We start from the raw sequence: 20,051 nt of genomic DNA on the forward strand, positions 1-20,051 counted from the left end.
TATTCACTTATCCCAAAATTTTGTATTTATCATTCCCTTTAGAGTTGTACTACATTGGTATCCTTTAACAGTATATTACTTCACTTTGCATGTTCTTGAATTTTATATGAATGCAACCATGCTGCATATTCTTCTACGATTTGTTTTGTACCAACAGTACATTCCTCAGATGATCTAAGTTGTTGAGCACAGCTATAACTCATCCATTTTCAGTAATGAACAGCATTCCATTGTATGAATATACCACTTTGCATCCTACTGTGGATTTGAGGGTTTTTTTGTTTTGTTTTGTTGTTATGAACAGTGCTGTATGGACAACTAGACACATGACCTGATATGTCCATAGAGAGATTTCCCTAAGACATACTTGGGAATGGAGACACTGGATCATAATGTATGTGCGTCTGCATCTTTATTTAATATCACCAAATTTTTTCTAGTGGGTATTTTTTCTAGCAAGTGTTCTAGTCGCTCCATATTTACATGAACAGAAATATCATTGGCTTTTAATCTTTGAGAATCTAGGAGAAATGAAATGCCTTCTCATTGCGGCATTTGGTTAATAATATGGTTTTAATATGCACTTCCCTGATTACTCATGAGGTTGAATATCTTATAATATGCTTACTGGCCAAATGACTTCATTCTTTTATGAAGTACACATTTAAATCCTTTGCCCAGTTTTCTGTTACCTTTATTCCACTGCGTGGCAGATCTTTATTTGTGAATACTAATCCCTATTGTCTTTAGATGTCTATTAGTGAAAAGAAATTGTTAATTTTGATGTAGTCATGTTTGCTCACCTTTTGCTCTACTTATGCATTTTTACCTTATTTATTCAAAGTCATTAAAATACTCTGTTATCTTTAGAAAGTGGTGTGGTTTTACTTTAACTACGCCTTTACCTCACCTACAGATTTAGATCTATAATCCAGCCCAAGTGATTTCTCTGAATATTATGAGGTGATGCTCCAGCTCAACTTTCTTCCACTTAATTAACCAACTACCCCAATTTTTTTTTTTTTTTTTTTTTTTTTTTTTTTTTTTGCAATACGCGGGCCTCTCACTGTTGGGGCCCCTCCCGTTGCGGAGCACAGGCTCTGGACGCGCAGGCCCAGCCGCTCCGCAGCATGTGGGATCTTCCCGGACCGGGGCACGAACCCGTGTCCCCTGCATCGGCAGGCGGACCCCCAACCACTGCGCCACCAGGGAAGCCCCCAACTACCCCAGTGTTTGAAAGAGCCATCCTGTCTCCACTGACTGGCAATACCAATGCTGTTACTGATGATCACGTTTCCTTAATGAGCATCTTACTATTATCCCTTGGATATTTTGTAGAATTTTCTAGTAACCTGTGTGGAGCTAGTATTTTTGAGAGAGTATTTTTCCTTTATGTTTTAAGAACATTCAATTTTCTATCCCTTCTTGAGCCAATCAATATGAGCTATATTTTTCTAGGAATTTGTCCATTTGATCTAAACTTTCAACTACAGGAGCATAAAGCTGACCATTCCTGAAACAGCTACCGGAACACACTCCCTTCTTCATTCCAGAAGTATGCTGCTTTGGGACTTCTCTCTTCCCTTGACTAATCTTGCCAGCAGTTTTCAATTCTGTTAGTCTTTTCAAATAATCTATTTCTAGTTGCATTGTTTTCCTCTCTGATTTACTTTTGTTTTCTATTTCACTAACTTGCATTTATTTCCTTTTTATGTTACTTGAAGTACTCTTTTATTCTTCTTCTAATTCTTAAGAATTCAATTATTTTTCAGCATTTAGTCCTGTAAATAGGCATTAAAGTCTACAAGTTTCCATAAAGTACCACTTCAGCTATATCACACAACTTCTGATATACAGTATTTTATACTGTTAAATTATAAATATTTTCTAATGTTCTTTTTGAGTTTTTCTTTGGCCTAAGAGTTATTTTGTAAATAATACATCTGAATTCCCAAATATACAGGGAAATTATGTTATAGTTATTGTTATATATAATTGTTATGTACTTATAGTTAATGGCACCGTAAACAGAGAATGCAGTGATGCCAATATACTGAAATTTGTTAAAACTGGCTGTATTTGACCAGAATATTATCAGTTTTTTAAAATGTTCCCCATGTGCTTGTAAATGCTATTATTAAAATCTTCTACATTTTTGTTGATTTTTCTCTGCTTATTCCAACACTAATAAGCAGAGAAATTATTTTAAATTTATTAAAAATCAATTTAAATCTCTCTTTAGTAAGGGGGACTGTTTTTAATAACTTACAAGGCTGATGGATTTGCCTGTTTTTTCTGTGGTTCTACTGTTTGCTTAATATATTTTGAAAGCATATTATCAGGTACACAGCAATTTTAAATTACCGTTCTTTTTATCTTTTTTTGTCATTATTTGGTGACCCTCACTCTCTAGGATAGTTTTTTTCTCCCAGAGTCAACCTTACACCATATTAACATAGCCACATAACACAACCTTTCTTTAGTATTATCAGGCATGTCTTATTTTTATCCTTTTTATTTTCAAGTTTTTATATCCTTTTTAAAGGTATGTTTCTTATAAAGAGCACATAACTAGATTTTGTTATTTTATCCAATCTGACAATCAGTTTCTGTTAACAGGAGCATTTTTCCAATTATATGCATTTAATTTCTAATATATTTGCATTTATTACTACTACTTTATTTTGTGCTTTCTACTTGTATCCCCTTCTCTATGTTTCTTTTCTTCTTGTCTTTTTTAAAAAATTGAGTATTTTTTCTCATTCTACTTCCCTCCTCTACTAGTTTGGAAGATACACATACTATTTCTAGATTTTTATTCCTTATCTCAGAAATTTTAACATGAATATATAACTTATCAGGGTCTACAGCTTATCAGTAATTTTACCCTCCTCCCAAGTTTTACAGTGTTTGTCTAAACCTACCCTTATTTATCATTTCCTGGGTTTTCTATCCTTACATCTCAGACCTTCCATCTGCAACCACCTTCCTTACCCGTGAGACTACGGTGATCAGAAACTCAGAGAACGTAACGGTGGAAGTATGACCACGACTGATAACTGACTGCTGCCTCAACCCAGTACACTAAGGACAGGTGGCAACCCCAGGCTCTCACAACTCAGGTGACCATGAACAGGTGGGGATTAGTGTGGCCCTGAACCCTGAAAATAGCTAACACCTTGCTTCCCTCCCCACATGCCTAAGGTACTTCCAAAGAACAGACTGCCGAAGTCTGCCTTCCTGCCATAAACCAGTTTTGAAGTTAGTCCAGTAAAACTCCACACTCGTCCACTACGGATAAAAAGGAGGCGGCCGAGCCACTCAAAAAACCAGCTTGACATGGTAAGAGCTAAAATTACGAAGCATTTTACAACAATTAAGTTTTACTAATGTCACACATGGTATTAAGTTTTATTGTTGTCACACGTGGTAAGTTAAACATATAAATAAGGTACAAAAGGTACAAATGAATACTAGTAAGATGAGGTTAGTTAAGTTTTATAAGTTTTGATTTAAAAATACAGTTTATAACATATAGAGCGCAAAAGCCCCTTAATTAACATAAAATTAGGTCTAATGTGAAACACTTAGAAAACATATATAAATAAGATGGTATTTTTTACATAAGAATTATTTCCTTAGTGGATGAAACATGATAAAAGTGTGCTTTCTCAGCACTAGGTCTAGAGAAAGGTACTAGTTTTCATCTATCCTGCAGCATACAGTGAAATTTCCCAAAGAAGCCTGAATTTTTGTTTGTTTGTTTAATAAGAAAAACACACACCAGTCCTACAGCTATTCTGAATCAGAAACATTCAGGTAAACAAAGTGTTATTTTATTTGGAATATGGAAGTTTTGTAGATGCCTAGTTATTTCCATGTAGACAGTAAAAGAGCCAGCTCACTACCAGCCTCGTCTAACATAGGCAAGCAGGCACTGGATCATGCCAGCCAAGAGAATGGCAAGCATCATCTACCTTATTTTATTAAATATCTATGGTAGGGAGCCGATGACAAAGTACATATAACAGGTTCACGAGACAGAGCTCTACACAGACCATTAAGGAGTGCCAGGAACGATCCAGAAAACTGTCTCGTAATAATAAACACAAAGGATTTTACATCTCTGGAGAACCATAATTAATGGCAGCAAAACCACCTTATTCCATAGGACTGTAAGTCCACAACACATTTGCATTGGTTGTGATTTATTGATTTGAAAAGAGGAAAAAAATACAAATACAAAATTCCTCAAAATAGTACAGAGCTCAAAAGTAGCCAACTTGGTGCACAGATTTTAGCAATCACCTCCAACCAAGGCCACTTCTGCTTCTAGTGAAGTAAGCCTTTTATTCATAGATGACGAAGCAGTAGTGGTGACAGTCATGATGGTGGCCACACCATCAGAGCAATTACTATGTGACTCTCTTAGTGTTATAGTATACAAGCAAAAACTCGGGAACACAGGAAAAATCAGTGTTTACTTTTATACTTTTCCCACTTTTAGTAAAGCAAGCGTATATCTTCTTGGATTTTTAATCGTTTAACATTTTTTTTTTTTTTTTTTCGGTACGTGGGCCTCTCACTGTTGTGGCCTCTCCCGTCATGGAGCACAGGCTCCGGATGTGCAGGCTCAGCGGCCATGGCTCACGGGCCTAGCCGCTCTGCGGCATGTGGGATCTTCCCGGACCGGGGCAAGAACCCGTGTCCCATGCATCGGCAGGCGGACTCTCAACCACTGCGCCACCAGGGAAGCCCTAATCATTTAACATTTAATACATAAAGAGGATGATGAAGTATATAATCGTTGTCACTCTCTGCTTCAAGACCTTTGGCAATTCCCCACCACTTCCAAGATAAAAAACGATCATGGCAATATAAAGCTTTCTTTTCATTTGCTTCCCATCTAATTCTCTAGCCCCATCTCTAGCCATTCCTCCACTCACCCTACAGAGTTTGCTCAAACATGACTTGCAGGTCCCAAAATATGTGTGTGTGTGTGTGTGTGTGTGAGAGGGAGGAGGAGGGGAGGGGAGGGGGAGGGGGAAGGGGAGGGGGAGGGGAGGGGGAGGGGAGGGGAGGGGAGGGGAGGGGAGGGGAGGGGGAGGGGAGGGGAGGGGGAGGGGAGGGGAGGGGAGGGGAGGGGAGGGGAGGGAGGGGAGGGAGGGACGGAGGGGAGGGACGGACGGAGGGAGGGACGGACGGAGGGAGGGACGGACGGAGGGAGGGAGGGAGGGAGATGCTTTTGCACATACAATACCCTGTCTGTAATATTATTTTCCACATCTTTACTAAGACAACCGACACACATCCTTTAAGACGTGGCCATCCCCTCCATGCGTGTGGGACAGAATATCACATCAGTTACCAAACTAAATTCTTAAGGTTTGTTTTCCTATGTTTCTTCCCTAGTACACTGGAAGCTATTCAGGGCAACATACTGTATCTTTCATCCTAAGAGTCTCACTGCCTTGCACACAGTAGTCCATCATGTTCATTCTACAGATGAACACACTTGGGCCCAAATAAATTGAATTATTTTCCCAATTTCATAGGCCAATTAATGGCAGATTTAATATTAGAATCTAAGACTTCTATCTTCCAGTTCAATGCTCTTTCTGTAAGTGCACCAAAGGATACCAGATCAGAAGGAATTATGCATTAATATCTATAATGTTCAAGCCAGACACAGAGCTAAATGGAGTATAAAAAAGTGAGAGCTTTACGAACAAAAATAAGATACAAGTTAGTTATAAAGAATTTTCAAGGAATAGGGATAGGTGATAAAAATAAACAGAAGAGTTAGATAGAAAAATACTATCTTAAAAATAAGAATCACATAGGAGTTAGTCCAGTGACATATAAACATTTTAGGACACGAAAAAGATAAATAATAAGTAAATAAATATATCTGTAATCAACTTCAAAGTAACTAAACACTTCTTTCCTTAAACAATATAAGGCGTAAAGTATGTAGCTAAAAATCAGCAAGATCAAGCATTTACGCCTCGGTAAAAGGAAAGTAGCCTCATTTGGTGTATAAGTTACCTTTTATGGGAAAAAACTTACAGGAAGCAAGATTTTAACTTAAATAAAAAATCACCAGTCCAAGAAGAATGAACTGAAAAAAGCTCTCAATTGAGTAAAAATAATATTAACCAATTCAGATGTATATGCTTTTAAATATTATAAAATATATAAAATTTTTAACTAGTCTTTCAAGTTACCCTTGGGGCAGAGGGGAGCAGGGCAATAAAATTCTTCTCCCAGGGTTAACCTTCATTCAACAAGCACTGAATGCCCACCATGTGCCGGTTCACTGAGAGGCAAGAAAGGGCAGCGGCTATAGGAGTATAGACTCTAAATGGATTCAAATCCCGCTTCTACTGCTTATCAGCTGTGTGAACTTGGGTAAATCACTTAATCTCTTTGCCTGTTTGCTCACCTACAAAAAGGGTCTAAAAACCGTAACAGGATCACTGTGAGAATCCAATGAGCTAGTGAGATGTAAGGCACCTGGCACGCGGACAGCAGTGTAGATGCAGTAGGGCTGTGCCTGCCACATCATTACTACCACTCGACTACCCCCTGGCATGCCAGGGTGAGGAAGACAGTCTCCATCCTAAAGGAAACCAGGGTCAGATAGGGAGGATGACACAGAAACACACCATAACACAGCAGAAAAAGCACAATAATACAAGTATAAAAGATGGATCCGGGCTTCCCTGGTGGCGCAGTGGTTCAGAGTCCGCCTGCTGATGCAGGGAACACGGGTTCGTGCCCCGGTCCGGGAAGATCCCACATGCTGCCGAGTGGCTGGGCCCGTGACCCATGGCCGCTGAGCCTGCGTGCCCGGAGCCTGTGCTCCGCAACGGGAGAGGCCACAACAGTGAGAGGCCTGCGTACCGCAAAAACAAAAAACAAAAACAAAAAAAAAACAGATGGATCCACCGGTGTAACAGAAGAGAATTAACTTTTTCTGACAAATGGAAAAGGGATCACAGAAAGCATTTCAGACGAAGAAATACCTGAGATGAACTCCTGTCCACCTTTCAAAACATACCAAAACATATGGGGTAGTGGGGAAAAAAGTGTGTATCAGGTAGAGAGAACAAAAGTACCTCCAAAGACACGGAGAAAGACCCAGAAATCTGTAGGTCGGAGGGGCCACCAGAGAGGAAAGAAACAGCAGGGCAGGACCACAAACCAGGGCCTGGGATCTCATGCGAAGGATCTTGGTTTTGTCCTGTAAGTTAATAAAGATCCAAGGGGGGGTTTAATTGGGGTAATGACTGAATCAGACTTTTTCCACAGAGATAATTTTGGCAGCAGCTTGCGTGACAGACCAGAAGAAGGAGAAGTAACTGGCTAGTATAAGAGTGGAGTGCTAAGCTCACTGACACCACACAGGAGTAAGAGGCCATCAAGAGAATATCCACACTCAGCTCAACCCCGGCTACTCTCTCTCAAGCATCCTTCCCGGAAACTTTAGCCTTGAACGTCTCCGTGAAGTCAAAGTGTGTTCAGGACACAGAAAACTTGAAAACGCTGACTAGACACAACGGAACTGTGCTGTTTAAAAATGTATAAAACCAGGAAAGCAGGATTTGTGTTCCTCTACAATCAAGAGCGTTGGTTCTTCGGTTCTGAAAAATATTCCTAAAAACCTCAAACAGAAATTCTCATACTGAATTTTGATGAGTAAGATCAAGTTTTTGTCTCTTGCAAACTACTCAAGGCTATCTCAGGCAGGGTTGCAGATGAAGATCAAAACAAGGTAGAGACAAAAATTAACCTGAAATGGATCACAGACCTAAATGTTAAAGCTATAAACTTAAACAAAACAAAACATAGCAGCAAATCTTCCTCAACTCGGCAAAGATTTCCTAGAATACAAAAAGCACAAAGCCTAAAAGAATAAAATTATAAATTCGACTTCATCAAATGTGGTACAAGCCACAGAAAGGGAGAAAATATTTTAAATATCTATATACAACAAAGAACTTGGATCCAGAATATAAAAAGAACTCTTGCAACTCAATAATAAAAAGACAAGCAACCCAATTAAAAGTAGATAAACGATTAGAACAGATATTTCAGAAAAGAAAATACAGAAGTGGCCGTTAAGTACATCAAAAGATACTCCAACATCATTAGTTATCAGTGAAATCCAAATTAAAACCAAAAGGATACTACTACACACCTACTGGAATAGCCTAATTTATTTTTTTAACATCTTTATTGGAGTATAATTGCTTTACAATGGTTAGTTTCTGCTGCATAACAAGTGAACCTGCTATATGCATACGTATATCCCCATATCCCCTCCCTCTTAAGCCTCCCTCCCACCCTCCCTTATCCCACCCCTCTAGGCGGTCACAAAGCACTGAGCTGATCTCCCTGTGCTATGTGACTGCTTTATCTATTTTACGTTTGATAGTGCATATATGTCCATGCCACTCTCTCACTTCGTCCCAGCTTACCCTTCCCCTCCCCATGTCCTTAAGTCCACTCTCTAACATCTGTGTAGTTATTCCTGTCCTGCCCCTAAGTTCATCAGTACCATTTTTCTTTTAGATTCCATATATATGTGTTAGCATACGGTATTTGTTTTTCTCTTTCTGACTTACTTCACTCTGTAGGACAGACTCTAGGTCCATCCACCTCACTACAAATAACTCAATTTCGTTTCTTTTTATGGCTGAGTAATATTCCATTGTACATATGTGCCACATCTTCTTCATCCATGGAATAGCCTAATTTAAAACGTGGACAAACGTTTGCAAGGATTGGAGCGACTAGGACTTTCATACACTGTGAAAGGTGAAATGCTACAAGCACTTTAGAAACTAGTTTGGCAGTTTCTTGCAAAGTTAAACGAACACTTACTACATGAGCCAGCAGTTCTACCCAAAAGAAACGTAAGCATATATTCACAAGAAAAATTGGATGTGAACACTCATATCTGCTTTATTCTACAGCAAAGTACCAGAACCAACTCAAATGCAGGCATACCTCGATTTATGGCACTTCACTTTACTGCACTTCACAGACACTGCGGGGTTTTTGTTGTTTTTGTTTTTTTTAACAAATTGAAGGTTTGGAGCAACCTTCTGTTATCAGATGATGGTTAGCATGTTTCAGCAACTAAGTATTTTAATTAAGGTATGCACACTGTTTTTTAAGACAATGCTATTGCACACTTAACAGAGTACAGGACAGTGTAAACATTTTATATGCACTGGGAAACCAAAAAATTCATGTGACACACTTTATTGTGATATTCATTTTATTGTGGTGGTCTGGAACCAAACTCCAAGGTCTGCCTGTAGGAAGCCCATTGTAGATGAAGAGAGAAACCAATTCCATCACACAATGAAAGACTACTCGGCAACACAGAAAGAATGAACTACTGATACATGCAACAACACGATGAAAACGTTATGCTGAGCAAAAGAACACAGACAGCACATACTGTATGATTCTGTTTATATGAAACCCTAAAGCAGTAAATCTCACCTTCGGGGATCAAAGCCAGATCAGTGGTTGCTTGGGCAGAGGCAGGGAGGATTGACTGAGATGAGGTACAAGCAGGAAACGTTCTGTATCTTGACTGTGGCGGTGGTTACACTGGTAGCCACAGGTATGTCACCACTCGCCAAAATGTTACATGCGTACTAGTGTATACAGACAGCCTTCCTCAAGCTAAAAAACATATACTAATAGCTATAAGATGAAGCTTCAGTGTAGAATGCAAATTATACCTCAATAAAGTTTATTAACACACACACAAAACACGGTAGCGTTTTAACTTTTGTCTTAGGATTGCCTTGATCCATAAGCACAAGAACATACTACGTTTTAGGAAGACATACAACTGTCTTCTTCAATATATTCCAAACTAAATGAATGAAACCATGAAAAGATGTGGATGCCACATTCATTAAGCTACTCAATTTTTTTTCCATCTTTTTTGAAGTATAATTGCTTTACAATGTTGTGTTAGTTTCTGCTGTAAACAAAGTAAATCAGCTATACGTATACATATATCCCCATATCCCCTCCCTCTAACCCTCCCTATCTACCCTCCCCAGGTCAAGGTTCTTTGTTTTATGCAATTGAATAATACTGGGACATTACCCTTGAAGTTCAGGACAATATTATACATAAAGTAATATGGTGAGGTCTCTCTCAATATAATGCTCTTTAAAAAAGAGTTCAAGGCCGCCTTCCTCAAGCTAAAAAACATATACTAATAGCTATAAGATGAAGCCTCAGTGTATATTACTATTCTATTACTGATTTAACAGACAGCCTTGTTCTTAAGGCCAGAACAACTAAGCAATGTTTAAGGTCAAAGCTATAGAAGCAATGAATAAATTTTATAACATCATCCTTTTAGATGGCAGTTATGTCAGCTAAAGTTAATTGTGGACAAGAGAGTAAGGAATTAAGTGTCAGTTGATGCAGATGCATTTAAAACAAACATAATCTAATAATATAAATAAAACTTTAAGCAAACATTTACTGAATGCTTAAAACTGTGCTAAGCGCAGTGCTTCATAAACTCTAAGGTTACCATCCCCATTTTACATATGGGAGAATTCAAGCATACGGAGACTAAGTAACTTGGCCGTGGTGACTCATCTAGTAAATTACAGGATCAACCCAAACCCTTAACCACTACGTTTGCTCCCCTTCAGAAAGAAACACTATATTCAAAAAGTGAACTCCAGATTCACCAGAGACCTAAATATGAAAGGTAAAACTACAAAACTATTAGAAGAAAATATAAGAAAATATCTTTGCAATTCATGGATTAGGAAGGACTTCTTACTACCCACAAAGTCAAAAATTTGACAGATGTAAATATATTAAAATTAGGGATTTCCATACCATAGGCAAAGTCAACAGGTGATTGGGATTACTATCTCAAATACACAAGGAATTCTAGGAAATCGACAAGTAGAAACCGAGCCAAAAAGGAGGGCAAAGAGTATGAATAAGCCAGACATGGAAAGGGAAACTCAGATGGCTAGCAAGGATATGAAGAAATAATCAACCTCGCTAGTAAACAAGAAAATACATATTAAAGCAACTACAATATTCTATTTAACAACTGTCAAACTAGCCAAATGCAGACGTTGTACAATACCAAAAGCTGACAAAAATGTGAGAAAATAGGAATTTTTATGTTAACACTGGTGAAGGTAAAAAGTGGTGCAGCTGTTTTAGAAATAATCTGGCAGAATTTAGTGATATTAACTATGTGACTAACGTATAACTCAGCAATACTATGCCTGGATGTATGTTCCCTAAGAAACTCTTCCACAGCCATTAGCAACGTGCAAAAAGATGTTTTTTACAGAATTATTTGTACCCAAGAGTTGGAGTCAACCTAGGCATCCATCATTAGGGGAACTGATGAGTAATTGACAAGTGCTGACACAAACCATGAAATACTGCACAGCTGGAAGCAATGAACTAGATGTACTTACAGGAACATGAACAGATCAGATCTGGAACAACACGGGTGGCGAAAGTAAAATATACAGCAAAATATCAGGTATACAGACGCAAAACACACAAAGAACTAGATAATTTTATAAAGAAAGAGACATAGCCAAGGACTATATAAAACACCCTAGATTGGGTGGAAGTGAGGGTTGGGAAGGACAGGGTGGGACAGGGTGAATGGGAGTTGAGGTAGGGAATGAAGAGGGAAAGTTACAATCCAAATAATGGGAGTATATGCCTCCAAGCAGACCAAACCTACTCTCTGCACCCGAAATGTTTTAAGTGGTATTGGCACATTAACTGTTAAATTTGATGGATTTATGGGAATAGATTAGAAATGCATTTTTATGAGATGACTGAGTATTCTACACAATGCAGCTGGTTTTTACTTTGACAAATTGGAAAATTCGCAGCTTCTACTTCTTCATTGTTATCATCATAGATAAAACGGTCTAACAAAGGAACACCGAGCTACCGGCCTGAGAAGCTGTAACCTGGTCCAAGCAAACTAGTAATAGGAACTTGGCAAAGTCCTTTTACCTCTTTGAACCTGTTTGCTTATCTGAAAAAAATGGATTTGGATGACTGTCCCGAATCCCTCCAGTTCCACAATTTTTATTTTCTTTTTTTAAATTTTTATTTTCTTAATTTTTATTCATATGAAATTATTTTCTCTCTGCTCCAACTATTCCCTCCCCCGCAATCAAAGAAAATAAAAGAGTATCAAAAGAGATTTAGAAAAGTGATGTAGCAATAGGAATGAATAGCAACTTAGTTTTTTAGGGTAGAAGGAGAAAACATCAGAGATACAGTGACGTTCGGAGAGCCTTGGCAAGTACCTAAGTCAGAGTGACGTTAACTCGAGCCCAGGTTCAGATGCTCTGTTCCGTTAAGGATTTTACTACCCACTATTCCACGCGTCACCACTGCTCCTTCTCAAAACACACGTTATAGTCTCGTATGGAGTTTCTACTTGAAGGCCCTAAATTTCAGCTTACCTGTATCAATTTTCAGATTAAAAATGATGATTCCCTAAAAGCCCCTTCCATATTAAAAATGTAAGATTCCAAGAGATGAATTTTTTCATCAACAAACTGGTCCCCCTGAGCATTTAGTGAAAAACCAAGCATTCAATTAGATCTGTGGATTAAATGGATAAGAGACATTAAAGCCAAGGGAAATTAGACTATATTGTGGCTTGGTGACCATGAATAGTAACTGAGTATCTAAAAATTAGTGGCGTCACATTTTATAAAAAGAAAATTGATATCACAAGATTTAAAATATCTCAAAAAAGCTGGAATTAGAATATACCTAAAATCTTGAAACCGGAACATTTTAAAAGAGAAAAGAGATGTCTTGCAATATTTTTAGAATACAATAATAAACATGAGAAACTGACATCATTCCCATATTTATCTTCATTCACACTGAAGTTTAAATATGGATGGGGAAGGGGAGGGGGAAGGGGAGGGGGAATTAAGAGGTCACGAAACATCTGTTCCTAATAATTCCAGCACAGATGCAGTTGTTGCAGCAAAAGCGAGGATGAAGGTCCTCCAGGCTGCCCTGCTATGAGGTCTTCCACCAACAGCTACAGTGCAGACCCCGAACCCTGCACATCAAGTCCCAGGAATACACAGAGTTGACTGTAGGAGAAAAATGTATGTGTACATGGACAATTAACTGCATTCCCTATGTCTCCAGAGCACCTGTATTAAATAACAAGGAAACGTCTGACGAAATAAACAAGAGGAAAACAACTTCTTAGAGAATGAAAAATAAGAATCTAAAAAAACGTTTCATAGCTTGGACTTGAATTCCGCTTTTTTGGCTGTTCCTTCTGGAATCTTTGGATTTATCTACACCTAAATGATATACTCCAAAATACGTTTTAACAAAATTAATGAAGTGAGTTGTAAACATTAAATTTTTTTCTCTGAACACAATCCACAGGCAAACTTTACTCATTAGCGAGCACCGTGCTATTGAAGTATGTTGCCGTACTTCCAAGAAACTCCGTTTCAGGTTAACAAGCAGTATAACCCATCCCATCACGTGCACAGCATACTGAAAAACTGTATTTGGTAAAATCCATGTCCTAAGAATGCTTCCTTTGCAGATACAATTCTTCAAACGCTGTCCCATAGAGATGTCTGTCCAAGGGTACAAACTTTCAATTATAACACGAATAAACTCCGGGGAACTGATGCACAGCATGAGGACACTAGTTAACAGAACTGTATGCTGTACGTGAACGCTGCTATGAGAGTAGTTTTAATGTTCTCACCATGGCGACAACAGAATGTAATTACGTGAGGTGAAGGGTGTGTTAACTAACCTTATCGTGGCAAACATGTGCAATACATACATGTATCAAATCATCACACTGTACACCTTAAACTTACACAAGGTTGTACGCCTATTACATCTCAATAAAGCTGGAAAAACTTAGAAAAAAAGCCACTGTCCCATCCAAAGGAAAGATTATTTCCTATAGCAATGCTTGTATAACAGATCACATTTAATTTTAACCAGGGCTGCTACAGAACTTTTCCTACTATGTGTATATCCATTTATTTTCTACTTTTAATATAACTAGTTTAATGATCATTTAGCTAGTTATAGGCACAACATACAGCCTTTTAAAAGTATTTAAAAATACATTTTATTATATTTCCTAATCAGGGTATCTTTCTAACTTAAAATATTTTACTTCTCTTTCAACAATGAACTTTTGTTTTATTTAGCTTATAGCTCTATTAGAGATGAACATACATTTCCCCATTAAATTAGTGATCATACTGCAAGGATTAAGAAACCTTTTTCAGTCCTAAATACTATTTCTACCATTTCACCAAGTCCTCTAACCTCTCATTGCACTTCCGCACACCAATGTGTATCTTCTTTTGACATCTGCATGACTTTTCTTCTCCTCCATTGCAATTCACTACAGGTAGTTAAGAGTAGCTAACAATATAATTCCACGATATTGCATCTGTGTTTACATCTGGCTCTAATCACATGCTTAGAAGTGATTTATACAGGGGAAAGCAGAAAAGGAGGGGAAAAAAACACAACTATGAGAAACAAGTTGTTATTTTAAATGTATCATTCCCAACTTGATATAACTTTCTCACCACAGGCTTCAAAGTTACTGAAATTGCAAACATAGGGTATGGCATTTCAAAAACACTGGATATAAGAAAGAAAAAAAAGTACTAACCAAATATTTCATATGCTTTTATACTAGGATCATTTTAACAAGTGATTGGTACTTTCAATTTATAAGATAGTTTAAGTTTTGCTCCATGCTACAACTGTATATGTCATGGCTCTGTGGTAAAGTTCCTCAGTTCATAAAAAAAATAAGTTGATAGTAACCAAACTTATTCACTACTGAACTCTAGGAATTAGAAAACCACACTCAAGAACTGTGTCAGGAAATGTAAAACTATATTTACACACACACACACACACACACAAACACACACATTCTCTCTCTCTCTCTCTCTCAAAGAACTATGACACCCTAAAAAGAGAAATTCACACAGGCTTACCTGATAATTCACATAATTCCTACTTATTTCAAGATAAAGAGTATTACTGTTGCATTATGGTACTGGTGTTGGTGCATTTACAGAAATACCATTAAAAAAATATTTAGGTAAAAATACCTAAAAAAAATTAGGGAAGTAAATACTTCTAACATTTGACCTAATGAAAGGCTTCTAAAAGTTTACAGTAACATTAACATAATTATATAGACACAGGCCAAAAAGACATAACTAAATACATTAAATCTCATGGAATATAAGTTACAATACCAATTTATATTTGTTGAAAAGAATTCTTTGAAAACAAGCATACAATAATTAGTAAACTACAGAGACTCTTAAATGCATTTAAAACTTCAAAACAAATTTACATTCCTTAATTTCTAATTGGTAAACTTAAAATTTATACACTACCTGATTCTGAATCTTAATCAGAAGCGGAAGGAAAAGATAAAAATCGCTAACATCTGAGTGACCGCTGTTAAATACCTTCTTCAGTAGTTGTCTGCCAACCCATGTATAGTTTTAAGTCTATGTAAGTTATGAAAAAATAATTACACAATATCACCAATCAATTAATTTCAAATTTTCTTACCATATCCAACCATTTACATTTTTTAATGTCTAAAAATATATATTTCCAGGGATCCTACCATGAATGAAAAAGGAGATTAAAAAATATAGTAAGAATGCAAAATAAATACGGACCGATCATTACATATTCTTCTCTAAACCTAACAACATAAAACAAAACTTTCTTTAAAACAGCAGTAATACAACTGGTCTACAGCAAGACTAAATTGACAGCAATCTCAGCTGCAAGATTTAAAAAGACCAAATTTATACAACTGTTCAAGCTAAAACAATCCTACTTCTTTCCAGTCCTAGCAGACTAGAAAATGCTTTTGCCTAATTTACCCAGGGCTAGTTTTAAATAAGGGTAAGACCCGGAATTATACTGAAGGTCCCTATCAAAGCAGAGGTCCCAAATCAACAGGAGATAGACAGATTTATGGTATACTACACCAATAATAATTTTTGTTAGCATCCTCTACTGGTGGTTTCCAAAGACAGCAAGTAGAAATGCAAATGACAGAAGATATGTACCTGCCAGTCCATCTAGAGTGAATTAATCAGTATGCAGTCATTAGCAGCTAGAGTACATTTCTCAAATAGATAAATAAATAAATAAGTAACCACAAAGAGTAGAAGTGGAAAATGAGAAGGCAGATTTTTAAAATACAGCAAACAAAGCATTACATTATAAACGGTTAAAAAAAATCAATTTAAGCCACTAACATCATCACCATAGAGTTACTACATAAGGTTTCAGGCTTTGGCCAAACCTCGCTCAACTGCTTTACCCCTGTCAAGTTACATTACTTGATGCTCCCATTAACATCCTACTCTGCAGATATATTCCAGAAAGGAAATTAAAATGTTTTACTGAAGGCTTAGCAGAAAATCTGCATGCCTTATTTTAAAATGAACAAAAAATTATTTACATATAAATTACAGTATAAAGTATCTCTATGACCACCTCCCACTGTATACATCATTTATTCCTTCATTAAAAAGATTTAAGAGTTAACATTTTCCAAGCGATTCTCTCCAATAAACAACTGCAACTTAAATATGACTGCGTTGCTAAGAAATCTTAACCAGCACCTATCCTGAGGTTTCACAACACAATGGCATACAACTTCATTTTTAATTTGCAAATCATGAGGCTTAATCAAATAGCGTGGCTGTAATAATCAGCAATGGATGAAATGCATCTGAGAACAAAAAGAAATACAAGGACAGAGCCAACACTGATGAAAATGGAAGATACCTGTAGTAGCACAGTGCTATCTGAAACACCTTTTGTTTTCTGAGAGTGATGCACACTGCAGACGAGACATTTTGTGCTAAACAGCCCCAAATCTGTTTCTCTAATAGTAAACACAAAGGAAAAACACTGACAGCAAGCGCGGTAAATAAATCGCTCCCTTGAGAATGAAAGCAGCAGACTGGAGGGGCTGACACGCGCAGGGGAAAACTAAACACCATCTTTTTCTACCTGCGCAAGTTGCCATTTGCTGCAGCCGTCCAGCAGCTCTCTTTCCTCCTGATTTCAAGTACCTTTCGGGATCGCTTTTTCCCCCTAAGTCAGCTGTTGATATGCCTTATGGGTGTAATATTCGTATCACAGGATCTTTAGGAGGAAAATCCATCCTTTCCTGCTCAGGTAAACATGTTTACAGCAGCTGCACAGACGCTGGGTGGTTCAGACTCACATGTCACACACATGTCGTCAGCAACAAGAAAAGCCCCTTTCTCTGGCGACGAACATTTTAAATAAGGTAAAACGCGAACAGCCCTTTCCAAACCAACTTACCTTTCATAAAGCCACAGCAGCAACAGCTCGATATAGCACACACACTATTTGACGCTAAAACAGGAAATTAAAATTGCAATAGCCTGTGCTCCGCTGCGGCCGTAACAAGTCATCTCTCCACAATGAGGACGCCCAGTATTAGTTATCGATCATAACTAACGGAGGTCTTTAAAATACAAACGTGTATTTGGATAACTAACACCGTTCATGAAAGCGGTGATTCTAATGTCGACTCGAATATATTAAAATTACGTTTACGATTGGAAAGAAACATCTTGAAACCGCCTAAAACCTTCGTATCTGCTTCGAGACAGGAAATCCCACACAAAATCTGAAATTGCCAGGAAAGGTTACAAAACCTCGCGTTTCGCATCCCAGAGGGGAGGGAGAAAAGGGGCCCAGGCGTGGGGGTGGGGCGAGCGCCGGGTAGTTCTGACTTAAACCCGCATTTCCTCATTTTCTGGCGGACACGGCGATCCCATTTCAGGCGCCTTTATTTCCCGACTCTCAGAAACTCGTTTTAAAAATAACGCAGGAACCCACACGAGCCCCTCGGTCCGCTAGGTCCGTGCAATTCCTTATATAGACTCGGCCTCAGCCGGCGGCAGGGCCGTTGCCGCCCATTATTCTCCAAACAGGTACCGGGCGGGCGGGGGCCGCGCTCCAGCCTCGGCCCTGTCGCCGCAGGAACTGTCCAGACAATACCCACCAGCAGACGTTCGCTGCCGAGCGGTGGGCGGGCGGGCGGGCACAGCGGCGCCCGAGATAAGCAGACATGCAGTCAACTTACACCGTCTCTCCCAACTGCAAAAGGCGACTGTGCAAACCACCACCACATGTTCGGGGCTCGCGCTCGCTCTCTCGTCATTATTGTTATTTTTCTAAACTCTCACGCCAGGCGGGGCGGGTGTGCGTCCCCGGCGCAACGGCACTCATCAGTAAACACCGCGGCCCGCAGCGCAGGCAGCGGCGCCCCGAGTCCGTCGGTCCGGCCGCCCCTCCCCCACCCTCCTTCCACCCGAGACCCGGAGCGCCGTCCAAGCTCCGTTCGCCGGCTTCACGCCCCGCGCGTCCGGCCCAGGTAACAACTTCCCCAAACCGAAAGAGCACAAGGGAGGCGCACGCTCGGCACCCCATCCCGGCGTGGAGGAGGCGTCCTCCCGGGCGGGGACCTGTCTGCGGTGCTTCCCGGTCCCGAGACCAGGTAACAACTCCGCAAACCCGCCGGCCCCCGCGGCTCCCGCGGCCGCAGCTCTGCGCCCGCCCCGCCCGCCCGCGCCCCCGCCGGCTCCCCGCGGGACGCGGACCGCGCTCGGGGCGCGGCGGCGGCCGCGGGCGCGGGAGAGGAAAGGCGCTTAGGCACCCGCGTCCCGCGCCGCGAAGCCCCGTCCCGCGCCGAGCGCGCCTCGCCGGCCGGTCCCAACTTTACCGCCGCCGGCCCGGCCCGTCCGCGCGCTCCGCGCCGCCCGCGCACACGCGCGCACGGAAGACACGCAGCCCGCGGCCGCCGCTCCCGCCGCCGCCCGCCCGGCCGAGCCGTGGGGCCCGAGCGCCGGCGCCGGCGGGGCTGGGGCGCGCGGAAGCCACTCTACACAGGCAGCGCCGGGCACAAGTTAGTTCCTCGGCTCCGGGCCCCCGGCGCCGCGGGGACGAAACGCCGAGGGCGCCGAGAAGGAGGGGAGGGGGGCGCCGAGGGGCACAAGAGTGGGGAAAAGTGCGGAAAGAAGCAACAGCCGCTCCCCCGGAGCCCAGAAAAGTGGACGCCGCGTCCCGGCCGCCCGCCTGCGCCGGGGATGCGGCGGCGGCGGCGGCTAACGGTCCAGCGAGGCGGCAGGGGCGGCGGGAGCCGCTAGGCGGAGAGACCAGGTAAGAGACATAACGGTTCAGGGAGAGCGGGCGGCCGCGGCGCGGCTCCCGAGGCGGCGGCCCGGAGGGGGGCAGAGAGCACTACTTTCTACTTTCCCACTCCACTTGGCCCGTCCCTACCCGGCCGCCCCCAGCCCAGCTCGCCCCCCTCGCCCCCGGGGGCGCCCCAGCCGCCCGGCTCCCCCTGACTCCGCCGCTCCCCGGTCCGCTCCGCCACTCACCGTTATTGCGCCGCGGGTTCGCCTGCTTTCTGCGCTTACACCTGGGGCCATCCGCCATGATCCTCTCGCTTGTGTCTAAATGCTCGAGTCACCTCCTCCCCCTCCCTCCCTCCCCCTTCCCCCCCGCCCCTCCGCCTCCACCCCTCCCCCCTCCCCACCGCACCTGGTTTACGACACTCGCGGCTTTACGACATCACCTTCCTTACACCTAGAGCCGCTCGCTCTACGGCCGGAACCTTGTTGCTAGGGAGAGGACGGTTTGCGGCCGCTGGGGAAGCGGCCGAGTTTGCATTGAGGGGCGAGGGAGAAGTTTCCCCCAGGTGTCGCGGGTTGGGGGCGGGGGCGATGGGGATCGGTGCGGACGTGGTCCGAAGGGCGACTGGCCGTCGGAGTGAGAAAGGTAAAGTAGGAGGCTCTGAACCGGCCACACCCGCCGCGGCCGCCAGGGGCACGATCGGGTCTGGCTGATTCTCCTCGGGATCCGGTGTCCTCGGAGCTGCCCCCGGAGTG

The 20,051-nt window shown here is 41.3% G+C and overlaps 1 protein-coding gene across 2 annotated transcripts in view; it reads right to left on the reverse strand.

Moving 5' to 3' along the window:
* The window catches only part of ZEB1 (zinc finger E-box binding homeobox 1), a 193,347-nt gene extending 173,726 nt beyond the window's left edge, over positions 1 to 19,621 (reverse strand). For both annotated transcript variants that reach the window (XM_082846803.1, XM_082846802.1), the window contains exon 1: positions 19,542 to 19,621. In XM_082846803.1, coding sequence (XP_082702929.1) covers positions 19,542 to 19,599 — 58 coding nt within the window. In that variant the 5' untranslated portion in view covers positions 19,600 to 19,621. The remainder of the gene's footprint in view (positions 1 to 19,541) is intronic.
* Between the last annotated feature and the right edge of the window lie 430 nt (positions 19,622 to 20,051).

The sequence above is a fragment of the Leucopleurus acutus genome, assembly GCF_964270905.1.
Source record: "Leucopleurus acutus genome assembly, chromosome: 1".
Lineage (NCBI taxonomy): Eukaryota > Metazoa > Chordata > Mammalia > Artiodactyla > Delphinidae > Leucopleurus > Leucopleurus acutus.